This window comes from Nothobranchius furzeri, chromosome 16 (assembly GCF_043380555.1).
Source record: "Nothobranchius furzeri strain GRZ-AD chromosome 16, NfurGRZ-RIMD1, whole genome shotgun sequence".
Lineage (NCBI taxonomy): Eukaryota > Metazoa > Chordata > Actinopteri > Cyprinodontiformes > Nothobranchiidae > Nothobranchius > Nothobranchius furzeri.
In genome coordinates, this window is record NC_091756.1 from 33,633,841 (window position 1) to 33,652,932 (window position 19,092).

General features: G+C 41.6%; 2 protein-coding genes across 5 annotated transcripts in view; one reads left to right on the forward strand and one right to left on the reverse strand.

Annotated features, from left to right (window-relative positions):
* Positions 1-17,032, forward strand: part of LOC107388013 (testicular acid phosphatase homolog) — an 18,049-nt gene extending 1,017 nt beyond the window's left edge. Inside the window, exons 1-12 of one of the 4 annotated variants that reach the window (XM_054749165.2) lie at positions 1-1,063; positions 1,228-1,358; positions 4,175-4,270; positions 7,412-7,498; positions 10,037-10,192; positions 10,446-10,544; positions 11,405-11,500; positions 15,280-15,412; positions 15,667-15,749; positions 15,872-15,978; positions 16,327-16,508; positions 16,661-17,032. The exon at positions 1-1,063 is cut by the window's left edge and continues 1,017 nt beyond it. In XM_054749165.2, the coding sequence (XP_054605140.2) occupies positions 1,269-1,358; positions 4,175-4,270; positions 7,412-7,498; positions 10,037-10,192; positions 10,446-10,544; positions 11,405-11,500; positions 15,280-15,412; positions 15,667-15,749; positions 15,872-15,978; positions 16,327-16,508; positions 16,661-16,770 (1,239 nt within the window). In that variant the 5' untranslated portion in view covers positions 1-1,063; positions 1,228-1,268 and the 3' untranslated portion in view covers positions 16,771-17,032. The other 3 variants (XM_070545573.1, XM_015963346.3, XM_070545574.1) reach the window with 3 other exon arrangements.
* mybpc2b (myosin binding protein Cb) overlaps positions 16,836-19,092 on the reverse strand; it is a 30,864-nt gene continuing 28,607 nt past the window's right edge. Inside the window, exons 30-31 of the mRNA XM_015963342.3 lie at positions 17,226-17,412; positions 16,836-17,143 (exon numbers count right to left, since the gene is read on the reverse strand). Of these exons, the coding sequence (XP_015818828.3) occupies positions 17,118-17,143; positions 17,226-17,412 (213 nt within the window). The 3' untranslated portion in view covers positions 16,836-17,117. The remainder of the gene's footprint in view (positions 17,144-17,225; positions 17,413-19,092) is intronic.

The window sequence follows — 19,092 nt, forward strand, 5'->3', positions numbered from 1 at the left end:
TGACTTGACTTGACTTGCCACCATTCCTAGAACCTTTTAAAATCGCACGTCAGAGGTTGACATTTTTATCATCATAGCATTTATTTTGGTTACTTACGAAGAAGTTACCAGATGATGGTTTCGAATGAACTCAACATGTAGTCGTTGAAAAAGAAGAAGGGAATTTATTAAAAGCCTTTTTATAGTGCAACACAAAATGATGCAATAAGATCTAATAAAGATCTGGGGCAAAATATAAGGGGATGGGTGATTACTGAAGAAGGAGCAGCTGGGTTGATGAGCAGAAGGAACAGGACATGATGGAGGGACTATGTCTCAGCTGGCCAGGGAGGAGGAGGTGGCCCAAGGTGGCTGGAGAGATGGAAGTCTGGGCCTCTCTGCCTAGGCTGCTTCCCCACGACGACCCCGAATAATGGATGGATGGTTGTGTCTGCTGTGGTGGCCCTCTTAAATTGGGTTGACTCCAGTCGTTAACGAGCATCCAGTGATTGCTTTTTAAGAATTCATCCAATACTCAGACAGGCCAATCATGTGGATTCTGGGAATTACTCGATAGATTCTGTGTTACAGTTGTTAAATCTGAAGTCAGTCTAGTGTGGTTTTAAATCTTCACTCTCAGTAATGCCACTAAATCCCATAAAGCTGCTTTGATACTAACATGTACCTACACATATGCTAAGTAAGGGAAAACACTGCTAGCTGTGTATTTGTGAGGCCAAACCCATAGCCGATGACATGGCAGGTTTTAATGACTGTTTGTGGCCCCAAGGCCAGTGTTTAGGTGTGTGTGTGTGTGTGTGTGTGTGTGTGTGTGTGTGTGTGTGTGTGTGTGTGTGTGTGTGTTTACACGTCAGAACACAATCTGTGGAAACCAGGTGGGCACATCAGCATCTTAGCCACATTTTTGTCATTATGGCAAAAGCACGGAGGGCCCCTGATAACATGTGACCGTGCCTTTTGGGTGCAGTCATCCATATTTTGTGTGTCTGGTTGGTTGTCGGGTCACGCACTCAGCAGGGAGTTGATGATGATGTTCATGGACAGAAGAAAGTGACGAGGTCAGGTAAGGTGAATGATAAAGCAGCTAAATGTTTGTCCAACTGTTTGTTTAGATTTAAACAATTAGATGAAGAAGCACCTTTGGTTCTTGTGTTGACTTTTTTTGGATACATCGGTGCAAATAACTGTGATTTATTTTTGTTGGTAATTTTGGTCTCACATTAGCAGATAAAACTGATAAAATAAAAAGAGGCTAGTGTGTCAAGAAGATGCAGAAGTTTCATCCAAGTCTGGGCTGGCTTTTCCTCCTCTGCTGCATCTGCTCAACTGAATCCCGACAGCTGAAGTTTGTCGTTGCTGTAAGTGCATCATTTTATTTTTTTGTCGTGTCGTATCTCAGTTCCCTACTCAGCTGTTTTTGTAAACCAGTAATAAATCAACCACCGGATGTTTGCATGGATTTACTGACAGCATTTTTTTGTCGCCCGCTGTGATTTTACCATAATCTGGCAGCTTCTTTTGATTCGTATTGTTACTGATTACACAGCCCTTTTCTGCCCAGTGAGTATTATTTTATTTACTCTTTTATCACAAAGGATTACCCTGAGCCTAACCCGCAACAGTGTCGAGCATATCTCTCCCAGACACTGCAGCTTTCTTTACAAACCGCTTTATGTAACACTCCACTTCACTGTTGAATTACATAAAAAGAGTCTCCACACAAAATACCCGATGTGTTCACATTTTAGAATATTAGCTAGATATTATAGATCTTATATTTAAAACCCTTTCTAAAGTGATGGAAAAAGACTTTTTCTAGAAACACAAAAATAGAAATATGCAAATATCTTCAGACTCCTTTTGCATTTAGTTTTTCCTGTTTTAATCTTGTGAGAACTCATTTTCTAATGAAACACAAAGCAGCTGTTAAGTGACAGACAAAATGGTTCTGAAAGCTTGTGTCAGTCATCTCCCGGCACCAGTGCTAACAAGCAACACGACTTGCAATTTATATTTAATCAGACGAGGCTGTAAAAATTCCCTCTGAAAATATTTGACTCTGAAAGCAGAAGAAATGTTTTAAACCTGTGGCTGCATAATGTGTTCAGATTTCTTTTCGGAAAGCTGTTGGAAGCTTAAACATATTCATGCAACAACAGGGTTTATCGTTTTCGTCGTCGTCTTCCTCCGCTTATCCGGGTCCGGGTCGCGGGGGCAGCATCCCAACTAGGGAGCTCCAGACCGTCCTCTCCCCGGCCTTGTCCACCAGCTCCTCCGGCAGGACCCCAAGGCGTTCCCGGACCAGATTGGAGATGTAACCTCTCCAACGTGTCCTGGGTCGACCTGGGGGCCTCCTGCCGGCAGGACATGCCCGAAACACCTCCCCAGGGAGGTGTCCAGGAGGCATACTGACCAACTGGCTCCTTTCGATCAGGAGGAGCAGCGGTTCTACTCCGAGTCCCTCCCGAATGTCTGAGCTCCTCACCCTATCTCTAAGGCTGAGCCCGGCCACCCTACGGAGGAAACTCATTTCGGCCGCTTGTGTCCGCGATCTCGTTCTTTCGGTCATTACCCAAAGCTCATGACCATAGGTGAGGATTGGGACGTAGATCGACCGGTAAATCGAGAGCCTGGCTTTCTGGTTCAGCTCCCTCTTCCCCACGACAGATCGACTCAGCGTTCGCATCACTGCAGACGCTGAACCAATCCGCCTGTCGATCTCCCGATCCCTCCTACCCTCACTCGTGAACAAGACCCCGAGATACTTAAACTCCTCCACTTGAGGTAGGACCTCTCCCCCGACCCGGAGTTGGCAAGCCACCCTTTTCCGGTCGAGATCCATGGTCTCAGATTTGGAGGTGCTGATACTCATCCCAGCCGCTTCACACTCGGCCGCGAACCTACCCAGCAAGAGCTGAAGGTCAGAGCTGGATGGAGCTAGGAGGAGGAAATATTAAAAACACTAACTGTTCTTCAGAAGTGATGAGCTCAGTGCTGGTCTGACCAAACCCAAGACCAAGGTGTCTTAAATCAACTCCAATCTCGTAGCTTTTACAGCCTTTTATGCAACACTTTTTCCTATTTTTTTAATAGATCTTAACACCACCATCAGTTCAACATCAGAGAGTTATTTTGGCTGTAATTCCTGCCAGACATGATCCTCGGGTATATGGGAAAAGCTCAAATTAGCTGATTGTGAGCCTATTTTTTATTTATTTTAATATTTCTGAAAGAACTGCTATGAAATGTTGGAGCTGTTTTAACATGGCAGCAAGACACTCATGAAGGACGTAAACTCCATTTCTCTGAACAGAGGCTGCTCAGAAAGCTACAGCAGGCAATGCGTTTCACACAATTTCCTAAAAATATATTTCAAAATATAAAAACAAAATTAAATCATTTACATGAACAGGTGGAATGAAAGGTATGTTTAAAAGCTGAAGGATGTGTTCACTGATGACAGTCATGTCGATGAAAACAGGTAAAATCCATAAAAGGTCAAACTGTTTCGTCGTCAGACACCAACTGCAAACAGGAACACACACATGATGCATTGTAAGAAGAATGTGACATCCCTGTTGGCCCAGTAAAAGCAAACCTGTGTAAAATAGTTTTGCAAGGAGATGACAGAAGGAAGGTGGTGACACAGAATACCACTCAGCAAAAGTCAGCGTAGAAGTACGGGGGAGAATAGATGAAAATCTCTAAATAAGCATCATGTGGCAGATTGTTGGGCGTGTGGATCACTTACATGTTTCACCAAAAAGTACAGACTGTCATCTGCGCAAAAACAGTAACAACAGAAAACTGAGCATGTTCTAAAAACATTGAATTACCTTTAAGCGTGTTTTTGACTTGTGGTTTTCAGACAGGTGAGACGATGGTGGCATCAGCCGGAGTGAATCAGACGTCTTGATAATCCGGTTAAACTTACCTCTGGGTTATATCGCTGCTCAGAGCGTGAGTCTCCCACATGTTAATAACTCTAATGGAGTGGTTCCACTGTTCATGTCATCAAAATGACTCTTGTGAGCCACAAATCCACACTGATCCGTTGACTATTACTGGTTTCTATTTATGACTTGTGTCAACGCTGGATTTCTCCCTGATGTGCAAAACGCTGGAGAGGCACAATGTCTGAACTCATGCGATATTATCTGTTCTGACTTTTAAGGTGTTCCGACATGGAGATCGATCGCCTATCGAGTCTTACCCCAGGGATCCACATGGCGAGGAGGTGTGGGCTCAGGGCTTTGGACAGCTGACTGAGGTACATGCTGTTTCTAGTTTTGTTAAAAGGGATACTTTTCAACTTTTTTATATTCTTAAATGATTTTCTTGAGCCAGTATGTGCTAAAACAACCCTTTACAGGGTTCATAAAAGGCCACCCAGCCTCTATCGCCCCCTGTGGCCAGAATGTTCTTCTTGCAACTTCAGACTGCCGGTCCAGTCGTTGGGACTTTGAATTGGCCTGCTAGCGCTGCAGTCTGGTCCCAGCTCGTTTCCTGCATGTTTTAGCTCATGAACACAGCTGATTTGTTTCATTTAGTGATGAATCACTCCTGTAGACACTAAGGAAGGCTGGAGAGATGTTTCAGATGTTAGATTAAAGTGTTAAAAAGAGGAACGCACAGTGAGGAGTTTGAAACCAGAGCAGCTAAAGGTAAAAAGCTTTTAGGGATTAAGGTGAGTAAAAATCTTTCCATTCGCTCATTTATCTGGATAAATTCAGCCTGAACAACATGTGAAATTTTAAACCATAAAAACATGATGTTAAATAAAGTTTTCATTGAATGATCAAGACAGTAACAATAAAACACCTCCTCCACAATGTGTTACATTTGGCAAACATTTCTCAAGTTTGCCCAAAAAGATGAGTTTTCTCCCTTCACGGTGGTCCTCCTCTCTGCCAGACTGAACAGATTTAGTTGTAAACTTCTTCTTCTAAATATTTTTCCTGAGCAGATAAACACGTTGCAAAATTTACAGACAACAGCAAACTGATTGAAGCAAACATGATGTAACAGAGTTTAGGAAAACACAACAACAGATTTTTGTGCTGGCGACTGGCTGATCACTGAAGAAAAACATTATATTGAATATCAGCACAGGCTGATCGGTGGCTGCTATTTTCAATGCATCTCTACTCCTGAACACGATGCAAGGCTCACATTCTAAAACGGGGTTTGATGCTAATTAAACAAAGAATAAAAGTCTGATAAGATTATTTTCAGCTTCAAACTATTTGTTTATTTTTCAAAATTTACAACCATCTTGAGGCACAATGTTTTATCTCACTAATTAAACTTAAAAGGCTAAACTAACATTGAAGACAGACTAATGACATGCAAATCTAGACATTTAAAAAGTAACTGTAGCTATGAGGGCGTGTATGCCCTGATATGCCACAAATTTTCTGTTGTACCAAACTATGTTGTTTGAAACACAAAATATTGCTGTTTATTTATAAATCTATAATATTTAGTACATTTTTGGACATACGTAGGACGCCATGTTTTTCGCACGCAATGCACTCTGAGGGCGATGTATATTGGTTTCTCTTGGAAGAATAGTTATTGACGTGTTTGTTTACGCGGTCACCGTATTAATAATGAATTAAAATGCCACATTGTGCTGCTTTTGGATGTAATTTCCAGTCAGAGGGCAACAAGGGGAGTGATGTGAGGTTACAGACCTTTCCTACTGGCAAGAAGAGGAGAAAGCAGTGGGAAGACGCCTGTGGACGGACACAACTTCCCAAATATCTGCGGCTGTGTTCCCAACATTTTTCTCCTGATGCGTTTGAGGCTAATAGTCGACCACGACTACTTAAAGAGCTCACCAGAGCGGCTGGGTAAAAGAGAAGGCGGAAACTAAATGCTTTACCGACCATTTTCCCACATAAGGAGCCTAAACGCCCTCGGAGAGACGAGAGACACTGGACGCTCTCCTGAGCCGACAACCCGCTCCTGCCGCTTCTGTCACGTTCAGCGAACCATCGGACACGCCACTCATCACGAATGAAGCTGAACATTCACCTCTTCCGTCAGTAAAACAAGCAATAAGTGTAGCAACACAGTGTTCTCCAGATATATAATATCTGCTAAATGATTAAAGTCTTTTCACTGAATATCCTAATCATCTATAAAACACACAACAGCACTGGATGCTAAAATTCTCCTAAACCATTCATAATTGAATAAGTTTGATCACACGATAGCTTACCGTTAACTTCTGCTGACAAAGCTGTGAGTTCTTGACAACAAACACTCTCCCTCTCGGTTACCACGGAGACGCATTTGCCGCACACGCACCACCGTTTTTGTCCTGCTCTCGCTTCATCCCGCCCTTCTTGCTCTTCATTTTGATGCTCGTTTTGTGAAACATGGTCAGTGATGTCCTCATTAATGTGTCGCTCTGGTTCAAATTGAAAAGGCTGAACAGATGACATGTTGATGTTGCTGAACAGTCACTACAGGGTCCCAAAGCCGCCGGTGCAACCAAGGTACAACCATCTGACGTCACTACCCAGAGTGCATTGCGACACTAACAACAATGGCGACCTACGAGTGAAACTACTTTTTACTAATTTTATAAAAATGAAGACATTAAGAAGGTTTTTTATACCACTTTAATATAACTGATAGTAACATTTATCTTTTAAGAACCACAACGTTTTTTAACCTGGGTTCCTTTTAAGCCTGTATTTGTTATAACAGTGATTATTCTGATTTATGGATTATGAAAACCCCACATTCATAATCTCACACTCAAAGTGACACACTCTAATCAGCCATAATGAATCCAGAACACCTGTAAAGGGTTCCTGAGCCTTTAAATGGTCTCTCAGTCTAAGCTGGATTGCTGACATAAATTGACTTTTTTATATTCTAATTTGTCCACTTTCACCTGTAATGAGATTTCCCATCTAATCATCGTTCTAACAACCTTTGTGGTTTTGTTGTAGTACTGTTTGGCAATATCAACCTAAATACAGACAGACAGTGTCTCTTCATTCTTCTGCTGTTCAAAAGTGAAGTTGTAAAATACCGTCTACGGATCTGTTACCATGCTGTCCTGCATGCGCCATGACGTTTTAAAGCATCAGATAAGAACAGCATGGAGCAGTTAAAGAACTATGTGAATCAATGAAAGTCAACATAAAAAAATGATCCAAGGTGTATTTTTTAATTGTGAAAATGTTTATTTACATGGCTGAGTGAGGATTAAACCTAGTACTGCAGACAACCACTAGGGGGCAATATTTTATATTCATGTACAGTGGACATAAAATGAAAGTAAAATACTTATTTTGAAGTTAACAGTTGAAGATTAACACATATGTGTTTATTTTTCTGTAAAAACAAAAGTTTTCTCTGTGAAAATGAAACAGTTTGATGAATCTTTCAGCTGGGTATGAAACAGCACTTTGAGCTGGGGCGATTTCTACGGAGACGCTATGCAAACTTCCTCAGTGAAGATTATGACAACAGAGAGGTGGGTGAATCTGTTGTGAGTGTCTGTGTTTGTATGCACCGCCTCCCTCCTCATGTGTTTTATCTGGATTTCCTGTACAACCAAACCTAATTGTGTGCCATCTGTAAGCGCCTTGAATACGGTAAGTTAACGAGCGTGACACATTGTGGTGATATCACTGCCGTGGCTGTGCTACATGCTGAAACGAGGGGGAACGGGGCCCCTGGGCGCTACAGTTTTGTACAGTTGGCAGCTTGTGTGTTCAGCGCGCCCCTGGGCTGCAGGCTCAGCAAACTGTCATCATGAGGATATGATTTATGCTTCTTTTCTTCTCCTCAGTGTTTTCTCTCTACACTCACTGCCTTTATTGTGTTCTTTCTGTCCTACCGTCTCCTACCCCCTCGCCTCTTCAAATCCCAGCTCCTCTCGCTCCGAAACAACATGTAATTACCGTGGAAATAACAACTCCGCTCAGCACTTGTCATTGGTAATTTGTAGCCAAGTCTCTGTCAACTTGTACCGTACCTTTCCCTCAGCGCTTGTGTCTGTTTTGATTTCACACACACAAAAAAGGGGGAAAGGGAAGTTTTCCTGGGGAACATCAAAGCTTGTAAGTGAATTTTACTGCTTGTAAAAACCTGACAAAGGGTGACAGAGTGATATAGATGAGCAAAGGCTGAAGTCGGAAGAGATTATAGCAAGGAAAATATTTTCCCCTCCTTTTATTCATTTGAACCTTTTCCTCCTTATGTTGGTGAATCAGCTGATCAAGCATAATTTGTTTATTCATACTCACGTATTTAAGTGTTTTTATCAAGCATCATTTTTTAGCATCCATTTACTTAAACTATTTAAAGAGTTTGTCACCCCTAGACTAGCTCATTTTTCTTATGGTAAATGGCCTGTATTTGACACAGCGCCTTCTAGTCCTCAAAACCCCCAAGGTGCTTAATAACACAATCAGTCATTCACCCATTCACACATTGGTGGGGATGAGCTACGATGTAATCACAGCTGCACTGGGGCGTACTGGCAGGGGTGAGGCTGCTGAGCACCAGTCCCTCTGACCACCAGCAGGCAAGGTGGGTTAAGCGTCTTGCCCAAGGACACAACGACAGCAGCAAACTGCGGGCTCGAGCCTGCAACCTTCTGATTACGGGGCGAGCACTTAACTCCTGTGCCACTGTCGCCCCGTGATAAACTGTATAGGTGAGTGTCTGATAGTGCTGTAGACATATGTAGTCGTTATTTTTGGCATTTTAGAACTTCAAACCAAACCGGTCATTATTGCTCCCTCTTCAGGTTAAAACTCTGCTCTGCATTGATTTGTCATTAGCCATGGCTAAAGGCTAAAATGTGCCAAGTGGCGTTACCGGTAACCTATTAACTCATTCACTGCCAGCTGTTTCCTGATCAGTAAATCCCTTCGCTGCCAGCGTTTTTCAGTGTTTTCACAGTTTTTTATAGAGTCACAGAACGTTGCGCTCAATGATGATGTCAATTGCAAAACTACCAAACAGTAGACTCACCTCTTACATCGGGAAAAAGCTGCGCGTTTCGAGCTTTATCCGTTCTTTCATAATCCGTTGTCGAATTGTGATTGGCAGAAGCTTTTCCGGTTCGCGCGTCACTTTTTTTTTACAGCAGCGGCCCAAAACGATCTCCTAACACATGGATTTTCTGCTTCCTCATCACGTGATGTGTGACAACACGGATGAAGATTGGCTTTAGAGCTGAGATGTTTGTTCTTACGGTGTGGGGGCTCGTTCTGATGAGCAAAATCATCAATGGCAGTGAACGGTTGGATTTAAAATGACAGCTTTTGTCGTCACTTCATTTAATGTGTTAAGTGGCTGCACTGTACTGTCAGCCACACCTCCAAAAACGTCCTGTTTCCTTCTTCTTGTGGCCAAGGTGGGGAGAAACCCCTGTAGCCTGCTGCAGCTTCTCTATTTGCTCGTCTGACTGAGCAGTGTGAAGTTGGCATTTTTAACACGAGAGTCAATGGGAGCTTGCTCCTTTCTGGAGCCAGCCCCTAGTGGATGAGGGAGGAACTGTACTTTTTGTCACTTCCACGTTGGCTTCACTTTGGCAGCCAGAGGTTCCTCCTTTGAGGAAAACATGTTCACCTGAGTGTGACGAGGTCACATGACTTCACACATCTCATTCCCACAGATGTAACACTTCTTACAAGCGTTCAAACATCTCTCATTAAACTTACATCTAAATCTCTCCTGAGTGTGGAGAGCCAACGTTATATTAACTGAGCTCAGAATATGTTTTCTAAACTGGAGGCGAAGGGTCTTTTTACCTGTTTATTCTACATAAAACACCTTAGAGACACCGACCTTTGCACGTGTGATGTAGAGGCTTCTTCCATGTTCAGGGCGGTTTTCTATACATCTTTGGGCTACAGGATAAAACTGAAGCATACATACAATTAAAGCAGCAGCTTTATCAGCACTCTTTGTCTGAAACGTACACCTGAATCTTTCTTTTCTCATAAAACCAAACCTGTGATGCTCATTTAATGCCTCCTTGGCTCCATGTTTACAACAGGTATACGCCAGGAGCACTGACTACGACCGCACTCTGATGAGCGCCCAAGCCTGCCTTGCTGGGATGTTCCCCCCTGCCAGACGCCCGCCTCCCATCATGCCCCAGTTACTGTGGCGTCCCATTCCAGTGCACACCGTCCCCAGGGCCCAGGACAAGGTGGGCTGCTGCAGCAAATGAATATTTCCTTTTCATCCAGCAGATGTACACAGCTGTATGCATACATTCACTCAGCTCTCCTGCTTCACGCTGCTCTCAGCTCAGCTGTGAACCAAGTGTTCTGTAAACTCTGTTGTTTTAAAATGTGAAACAAGGGTGCCACTGTGCCCATCTGACTCGCCGCAGTTCCTTTAAACGTGCATTTGTTCCACTGATTTTTTTACTTGTCTTTGTTTATTTTTGAACATTTCAGCTGCTGAGATCTCCAGGAAAAGAGTGTCCGAGGTTCCGAGCTCTGATGACAGAAACCTTCGAGAGCGCACCTTACCAGAGGTTCCTCAGGGCTCATCAGGTAGGATGGAGCTCGGAAGGACAACCAGGAGCTGTGACTCACCTGTGGAAACGTGTTCCTCACACGTCAGATTGTTTTACTCGAGCCATGTGCCTGTTAACCAGTGAGGACTTGTCTGTAACTTAATGGTTTGATGATATTGATCGAAACTGCTGCAAACATTTATTTCCCTGAATTCATCCGTTCCTCCTCTTTCCAAGTGACTTTTTTTTTTGGTAAATGAGCTAGCACAGTAAAAGTGCACATTTCAGTGAAACATCTATACTTCGCAGTTGTTGGTGCCAACGTAATCAGCACTTCCAGTGGACGTGTTAGTTATGCACCATGTCCTCTCACTGATTTTTCTCAGGCACGGTGACTCCAGTGCCTACAAAAAGCTGCACGGTGCAATTTCTCTCACTTTCTCAGAGACACTAATTAACAGTTGGATTAAATTAGATGAAGAATTACAATAAAACAGTTTTAATTAAGCTGGGTCCCATGTGCTGCATGCTGAGGAGGTGTTTGAGAGCAGGCCGTGGCCTTTTGTGTTCAAACTTAACACTCTGCTGTACCTGGAAAGTATGCAAGAACCAAGTTGAGCTGCAAACAATCACAGAAACTTTTAGCCCAATAGGCAAAGCAGTGCATCTGTGCAAGTAAGAATGATAATTATCTACTAATAGATCAGTGCACATGCAAAAAAGTACAGAAAGGTTTAATATTATCCATAACAATAATGATTCAAATATAATTTTTTCTATGAGAATCATAACTCAAAGAGCTCAGTCCTATTATGACTGAACATATAATTGTTTACAGGACATATAATTATTAGATTTTCATTTGAAGTGGTCACAATTCTCTTTTCTATCTTGCAGAAGTTTGTGGAGGCTCTTTCCAACCACACAGGCTACCCTGTTTCTAGACTGGTTGGTAAAAAAATCTGGAGGGTGTATGACACGCTCACCTGTCAGGTACATCGCACAATAAACACAAAGACCTTTATACATGTGCAACCTGAGCTTTGTTGTTTAAAATGACTTTCAGCTTTAACACACCTGGTTTTAATTGATGGCTGATTAACAGGGTAGTCAGGTGCGTTTGAGCATGAAAAAACATGTAAAACAAGGGTTGCCGACTCCAGTTAAGGGTTATCATCAGAATCAGAAGCTTTATTGCCAGCGCTCCAGCGACCCAGAGCATAGGAACTTGACTCCGCAGCACAGCCTGACCAAGGTTACACACACACATGTAGACAAAACAGATACAGGCAGACCACGAGAGCAGCCATAAGGGCTTTCCCCTGCTCCGACACACCAGATTTCATTTAATAAGTCCTCTGCAGAGCTCAGCATGGTGAGAAGGTGATTTAAGGTTTTGATCCAGAAATGATGGAGACGGAAAACTACAAAAATGCACAGGATGACTGTAGCCCTTGGGAACTGGAGTTGGTGTCACTGATGTGAAACACACATGATGGTGCTAAAGGACCAGGATTGGGAACAGTTTTAAACCTCCCCTGATTTTCTTTAATATAATTTACTTTCAGGTAGCCAGACTTTCTTCCAATCTTTTAAACTGGATTTGATCAGTAGTTATGGCTGTTGACCCATAGCAGGAAGGTCATGGGTTAGAAACCCGGTTGTGGCCTCTCTGCTTAGAGTAGCGGTGGGCAATCCTGGTCCTCGAGGCCGCTATCCTACATGTGTTAGTGTTTTCTGTGGGAAAACACACCTGATTTCAATCAGCAGGTGATTCACTGGTTTCTGCAGAGCTTGAGCTGCTAAACAGGTGAATCAACGGCATTGGAACAGGGAAACAACAAAAATATGCAGGAAACCAGCCCTCAAGGACTGGAGTTGTCCACCTCTGGTTAGAGTTTGCTTGTACTACCCATATATGGGTCTCCAGGTACCTCGACTTCCTTCCAAAGGGCAACAAAAATGTAGGTGTTTAGATTAACTGGCAAATTTGAATGATCCCTTGATGCTTTTTAAAGTATGACCCTGTCACACCCTGCCTCTGCCTGCTTGAGACGTGTCGGCTTCCCAGAATCCTGAAGAATAAGTGTTAATGGACTGTTAATGCGCCATGTCAGTGAAATATAAAACAGTGATAAACAGCCTAAATTAAAGTAAAAATGTCAAGAATATTGTAAAAATGCTGATAAAACCAGCTGAAACATCAAGAATAACAGTTAACATCCTATTTCCCCAAAAATGTAAATAATTTAGAAAACTGTTGAAGAGTTATTTTTAGAAAGAAGTCAAAACAAGACTTTTGCAAGAAAGGTCCAATACCGTCTGTGTGTGTGTGTGTGTGTGTGTGTGTGTGTGTGTGTGTGTGTGTGTGTGTGTGTGTGTGTGTGTGTGTGTGTGTGTGTGTGTGTGTGTGTGTGTGTGTGAGTGTGTGTGTGTGTGTGTGTGTGTGTGTGTGTGTGTGTGAGTGTGTGTGTGTGTGTGTGTGTGTGTGTGTGTGTGTGTGTGTGTGTGTGTGTGTGTGTGTGTGTGCGTGCATGTGGACTATAAAATATAAGGAGTCTTTATAAAGATAGATAGTCCATATTTATGTATATATATATATATATATATATATATATATATATATATATATATATATATATATATATATACATACATACATACATACATACATTTTTTGTATAATTAGCCCAGGGGTCACCAACATGGTTCCTGGAGGCACCATGGAGCCTCCAGGAACCATGTGACATGTGAGGTGTCCACAGGCAATTCTCTAAATAGCACAACAACTCTAAGATAAATAAAAAAAAACATTTGGTAACAATTTACAATAAGGATCCCTTTATTAATGTTACTTGGTGCATTATAAAGCATTAATAAACTATTAAACAATGTATTAACAACTGCTTAACCATAGTTTATAATGTATTCAGACACCCCTTTGTCTCTTCATCCTAACCTTGAGGACTCCTAATAGTTAATAATGGTAACTTTAATGAAGGGACCCTTGTTGTAAAGTGTTACCAAATGTTTAATCACAAATGCATTATTATAAACTTAAAAACTACAGTTTTCCTTAGAAAACAATAAAATATGTTTATTGTGAAAGAAGTCTGGTTTAACTCTGATCTATTCTAATTCAAAGGTTAGTATTGTATCAACCTGGTAGCCCTATGAAGTAGCTCTCAGCTTCACAGAGGTTGGTGACCCCTGATTTAGCCAGTGTGAGTCCATGTGAGGTGCAGAGTAAACAACCTGAAATGCTGCTTGGAAATGACCAAATTCAAAGATCCTTAGAGACACAAAATAGTTTGCAGAAAATAACCAATACATAAAAAAGAGATCTGATTCAGATGGCTAAATAAATTACTGCCGACACGAGAGTTGAACCTGTGTCAGCTCACGGTAAAGCAAGATGAAGGGCAGATAACTGAAACATTAGACCACCATACCTAATACAACAGCAGCCTGACCTAAGACGTTCTTGTAGATGCGTTTATACAGTACAGGCCAAAAGTTTGGACACACCTTCTCATTCAATGTGTTTTCTTTATGTTCATGACCACTGGTAGATCCTCACTGAAGGCATCAAAACTGTGAATGAACACATGTGGAGTTATGTACTTAACCAAAAAAGGTTAAATAACTGAAAACATGTTTTATATTCTATTTTCTTCTAAATAATCACCATTTGCTACGATTACTGCTTTGTACACTCTTGGCATTCTCTTGATGAGCTTCAAGAGGAAGTCACCTAAAATGGTTTTATAACAGTCTTGAAGGAGTTCCCAGAGGTGTTTAGCACTTTTTGGCCCCTTTGTAAACAGTCATAGTCATGAAAATAAAGAAAACACATTGAATGAGAAGGTGTGTCCAAACTTTTGGCCTGTCCTGTAGGTGGGTGTGGGCGGAGCTTCACTGAAACAGACCATTTCATTTCTGGTTATAAATTCAGGCTGATAAAAATAACTCATATTCAAGATAAAATGGCTTCTCAATAGTGCCGGCGGTAATATTTTATCATATACCATGCCTACCTTAGCTCTCAAAAATTTAAAATAGCATGATATGGCTCCTTCGGGTCCTTCTGTTGATCATCTACATGTTGAGGTTTTAGCTAAAATTTCTTTTGGAACCACCATGTTGGTGCTAAACTACTGTTTTATGTTGTAAAGTGTGTCGTCTTTTAGCATTTTTCACAGCTTCAGTTAAAGAAATGGTACTAAATGGTCTTTGTTGTGACAGGCTGTTGTTAATATTTATCTTTTAAATCTGGTTCTTTGCACTGGTCCATCTCTTGGCTTTAGCTGCTGTTCTGAGCCTGAATGGCTCATAAATCAAAGTTAAGTGGCTTAAAAAATCAGCCAATGTCCAAAGAACAACTGCTGTCAAGGAAAATCTAAAGAAATGAAGAATCATTGAACATTTTTCAACAGCTTTTTAGGCTGAAGAATTCAAAGAAATCATTGTTTCCCAGTTGAAAGCAACAGAGAAGTGGAAAACAGAGGATTCTGCTTGACTTTAACAACTTTCTAGAGAAATAATAACTTTTTTTTTGTTTGTTTTGCTTGCTTGACACGAACTGAAGAGCACATGGAGAAAGTAATTATAACACAGGTAGATTGTGGGCACTTGCTAAATGAGCGTCTGTTATCTTCATACCTGATCTAAAAATAGACGAGACAACAGAAACAACATGAGGCAGAAGTTCATGTGTTGTGTAATGTGATTATTAACAGGCTAATGATTGCTCTTTTGCCCCTCTTGTGCAGAGGATCCATAACTTGACTCTCCCACGCTGGGCCACCCTGGACGTCCTGGACACCCTGAGGAGAATTGCATCATTTGAGGTCACATACAGCATCCTCGGTCACAAGAGGAAAGAGAAGGCCAGGCTCTCCGGAGGTGGGGATTCACATCAGAGACGACTTGATTACAGCACAGTTAGCAGAAACACTTTATTGGAGAACAAATTGTGACTGCTTGCTAAGGCTCTGTTTATCCCCCAGTCGCTGCAAAGCGCAGGCTTTCCCAGAAGAATCATAGCACATACGAGCTAATGGGACAAAGATGACAATGCCAAGAAAAAAGCTGCTCAGGAAGGTCAAAAGGATTCTGTTGGTGCAGTAATTAATTTGCACTGTTGCTAATTCTGCTAGGGGTCTTGCTAAACAACATACTGAGGAATTTCACTGATGCTATGGAGCAAAGTCGCCCTCTGAAGATCATCATGTACTCCGCTGTGAGTTTGTCGTTCAGCAGCATCGTCTCAGCTCATATTCATGAAGCTGTGGTCCATCTTACTTACTGCTGTTTCACATCTCTTCACCTCCTCATGGCTCCAACGCTTGCTCCTCGGTCTAGCATGACTCCACGCTCATCACCCTGCAGGCAGCTCTGGACGTGTACAACGGCCTCCTTCCTCCCTACGCCGCCTGTCAGCTTTTTGAATTCTACCAGGAGTATGATGGGTAATGACTTCCATCCAGTTTTTGTTTCATGCACTTTTTTCTTTGCATATCCAAGTCAGATATCTAGGTCACACACACACACACACACACACACACACACACACACACACACACACACACACACACACACACACACACACACACACACACACACACACACAGATGTTGCATTCCACTTTTTAGTTGAATAAACTATTCAAACATATTTTTCACCCTTTTCAGTCCGAAGGAATCCGGGCATCTGTCCAGCTCTGCATCGGCCAAATTAGCACAGGATACAAACCCGTTTACATAACACTTCCCACAACTGTGTGTCATCTCTTTGTATCCCTGCAAATAATTACCCAGATCCTATTCAGTGGAGCTGCATTATCGCAACGAGTCCTGGCGCGACCCCCACCCCAACCCCGTGCCAGGATGCGTCGGGCTAAACCCCTGCCCTTTGTCCATGCTCAACGAGCTACTGAGGGACGTGATGCCGCAGGACTGGGAGGTTGAATGTGGCTTCAGGACCAAGTGGTCAAGCACAGGTGAGAAAATGTTTACAATTTTTTTTTCTTGTTTCAGCACAACATGTGTCAGTATGCATATTTTATAGCCAGAGAGGTGCTTTTCTGATTGAAGAAGCTTATTTAAGGGTTTTTAAAGTTCCCATCTTAACACACATACTACTTCCTGACAGGTATCATAACAGCTCTTGCAGTGGCGGTGGGACTCCTGGCAGTGGCGCTGTTGTTCAGTATAGGGGTGGCAGTCCACAGAAGGAGAGCTTACTACTCTAGAGAAGTTTAACACAGCTGCCCCCCCCCCCCCCCAAAAAAAAAAAGATGCATCCCTTAATAATCATGTACACTGTGTTTAAATGATCTCCCATATTTTAATTGTGATGTTCAGGAGCTTGTTTTCTTTTTATTTTATACATTGTGTTTGTAAGATTACAACAACACACTGCATGCCTGAATGTTCACTAAAGGATTTTAAACAATCTTTTCGGATGTAATTCAAAATAATTTCAAATTTTAGCAGCCATCAATAAACTTGATTTGATTCACTCTTCTGGACTCGTCTGTCCTTTGTGGGAGCATTCACTCTTCATTCACTGTTTGGTTCATGTCCTTTCACATTCTTCGTTGTTTGGCTCATTTGTTCTCCGGCTCTGTCACAACTGGGGAATAAAAAGAGATGTGAGCATTAGAAATTCTCCTCATTTCCAAACTTCTCCATTCCAGAGTTTTCTTCATTCTTACTTCTGACGTCCAGCTTGCACTCCACCTCGTCCTGACCCAGCTCGTTGACAGCCATGCAGGAGTATTTGCCCCCGTCGAAAGTACTTGGCTTCCGGATGTTGAGGGTCAGCACTCCCTGGTTGTTCTGCATCAAGAACTTGGGATCCTCACCGATTATCATTCTGTTCTTCATCCACACAATCTTAGGCTGAGATGAAGAAAAGAAAATGTTCTTTTATGAAGCAAAAATGCTTGATGTGAATGAAATTTTTTAAAAATATTTTTGCAATTGTTTTGTCTAAAATGGATTTTGTGCATGTTAAAGTGTTTAGATCTGTGCATGTGTTTATGTTTACATGAGTGTAATTTCAGCTCCAATGCATACTAATTGTTAAATATGAATGCGCAAATCACCTGTTATACACAGAAAAATTACTTTAACACACAGATCAGTTAACAAGTACATACATAGTTTTGAGACTATTTTTAACCCAACAGATCTGTGCACACATCGTGCATTTACAGGGGAAACTCACAAAAAATTAGAACACGGTGGAAAAGAAATTTTGTTTCAGTAATCCACCTTAGACTGAGAGACTATCTAAAGGCTCAGGAACCCTTTGCAGGAGTTCTGGATTCATCAGCTAATTAGAGTGTGACACTTTGAGTCTAGAATATTGAACTTTTTCACAATATTTTAATTGTTTGTGATTTTGATTGTGGGGCTTTCATAAGCTGTGAGCCATAATCATCACAATTATAACAAGAAAAAAAGCTTTGAACTATCTGGTTTTACATCTAATGAGTCTATCTTATATATTAGTTTCACCTTTTAAGTTGATGTACTGCAAACTAAATTTTGCACATTTTTTAAAAGTTTTTGAGTTTCACCTGTAGTTATTGCATTACCTGCTGTAGGTAGCTTCCTGAGATTGCAGTTAGTCTGAGAGCAGCTGAGACTAAAATGGAATTATGTGATTATTTACCAGAGTAAGTATCACCAGCATCAGGGAATTGGACCCCCCTCCGGTGAATCTAGAAGTCGAGTGCAGCAGGAATTTCTAAATTTTCCAGCTGAAATCATCTTTAAAACTGATGGAGGGTTAAGGAGTGATGAAATAACAAGCAGCTGAATTTTTTTGAAGATTAAAGCAGGTTGATGACAACAGTGGAGTTAGGAGTTGGCTCCGCTCTGACAAGACACTTTTAATGCACCAGTTTGAAATGAATCAGTATTCAATTCATAATAATGCTCCAAATCCAATAAATTTTATTGAATCTCAAATAAATAAAAGAAACGTGTTCAAAGGAAAACTAAACCAGACGAATAATAAAAATGTTTCTCAAGTTGACCAGATACTTCTTTGCACACACAAGAAACTGATTTTCTTTATTAAGGGCTCCTATACAGCCTGCTAGGCTGATTCAACGGTTGAATTAACTGTTCAGCAGGTCATCAAGACCTGCAGAAGTTAATCATCCACTGATAAAAACCAGGTGTGTTGAAGCAGAGAAACATCTAAAACGTGCAGGATAATGTCCCGCAAGGATCAGGGTTGGACAATTCTGCCAATTCTCCATAAAATGTCACAGCTGCTGATTATGAACAAGATATCATAAACCTTTAGGCAAGTTTCACAGCTGTTTATTGTTGTTGTTTGTTTAGCAGAAATGTTAAGAAATTCCCTACAGGACTTGACCCTGGACTCGCCAGAAAAGCTGCAGCATGCTGCTGCTGGTGATGTTTACTCTTGTAAAAATATATATAAAAATATATATGCCCTTCAAAAAGTTAAACTGACAGATGTAAAGGTTTGTGAAAGGATGTTGCATGAGCAGTTGGGATATTTGGAAAAATCAGGGATGCTGTAGGATGGTATTGAGCTTG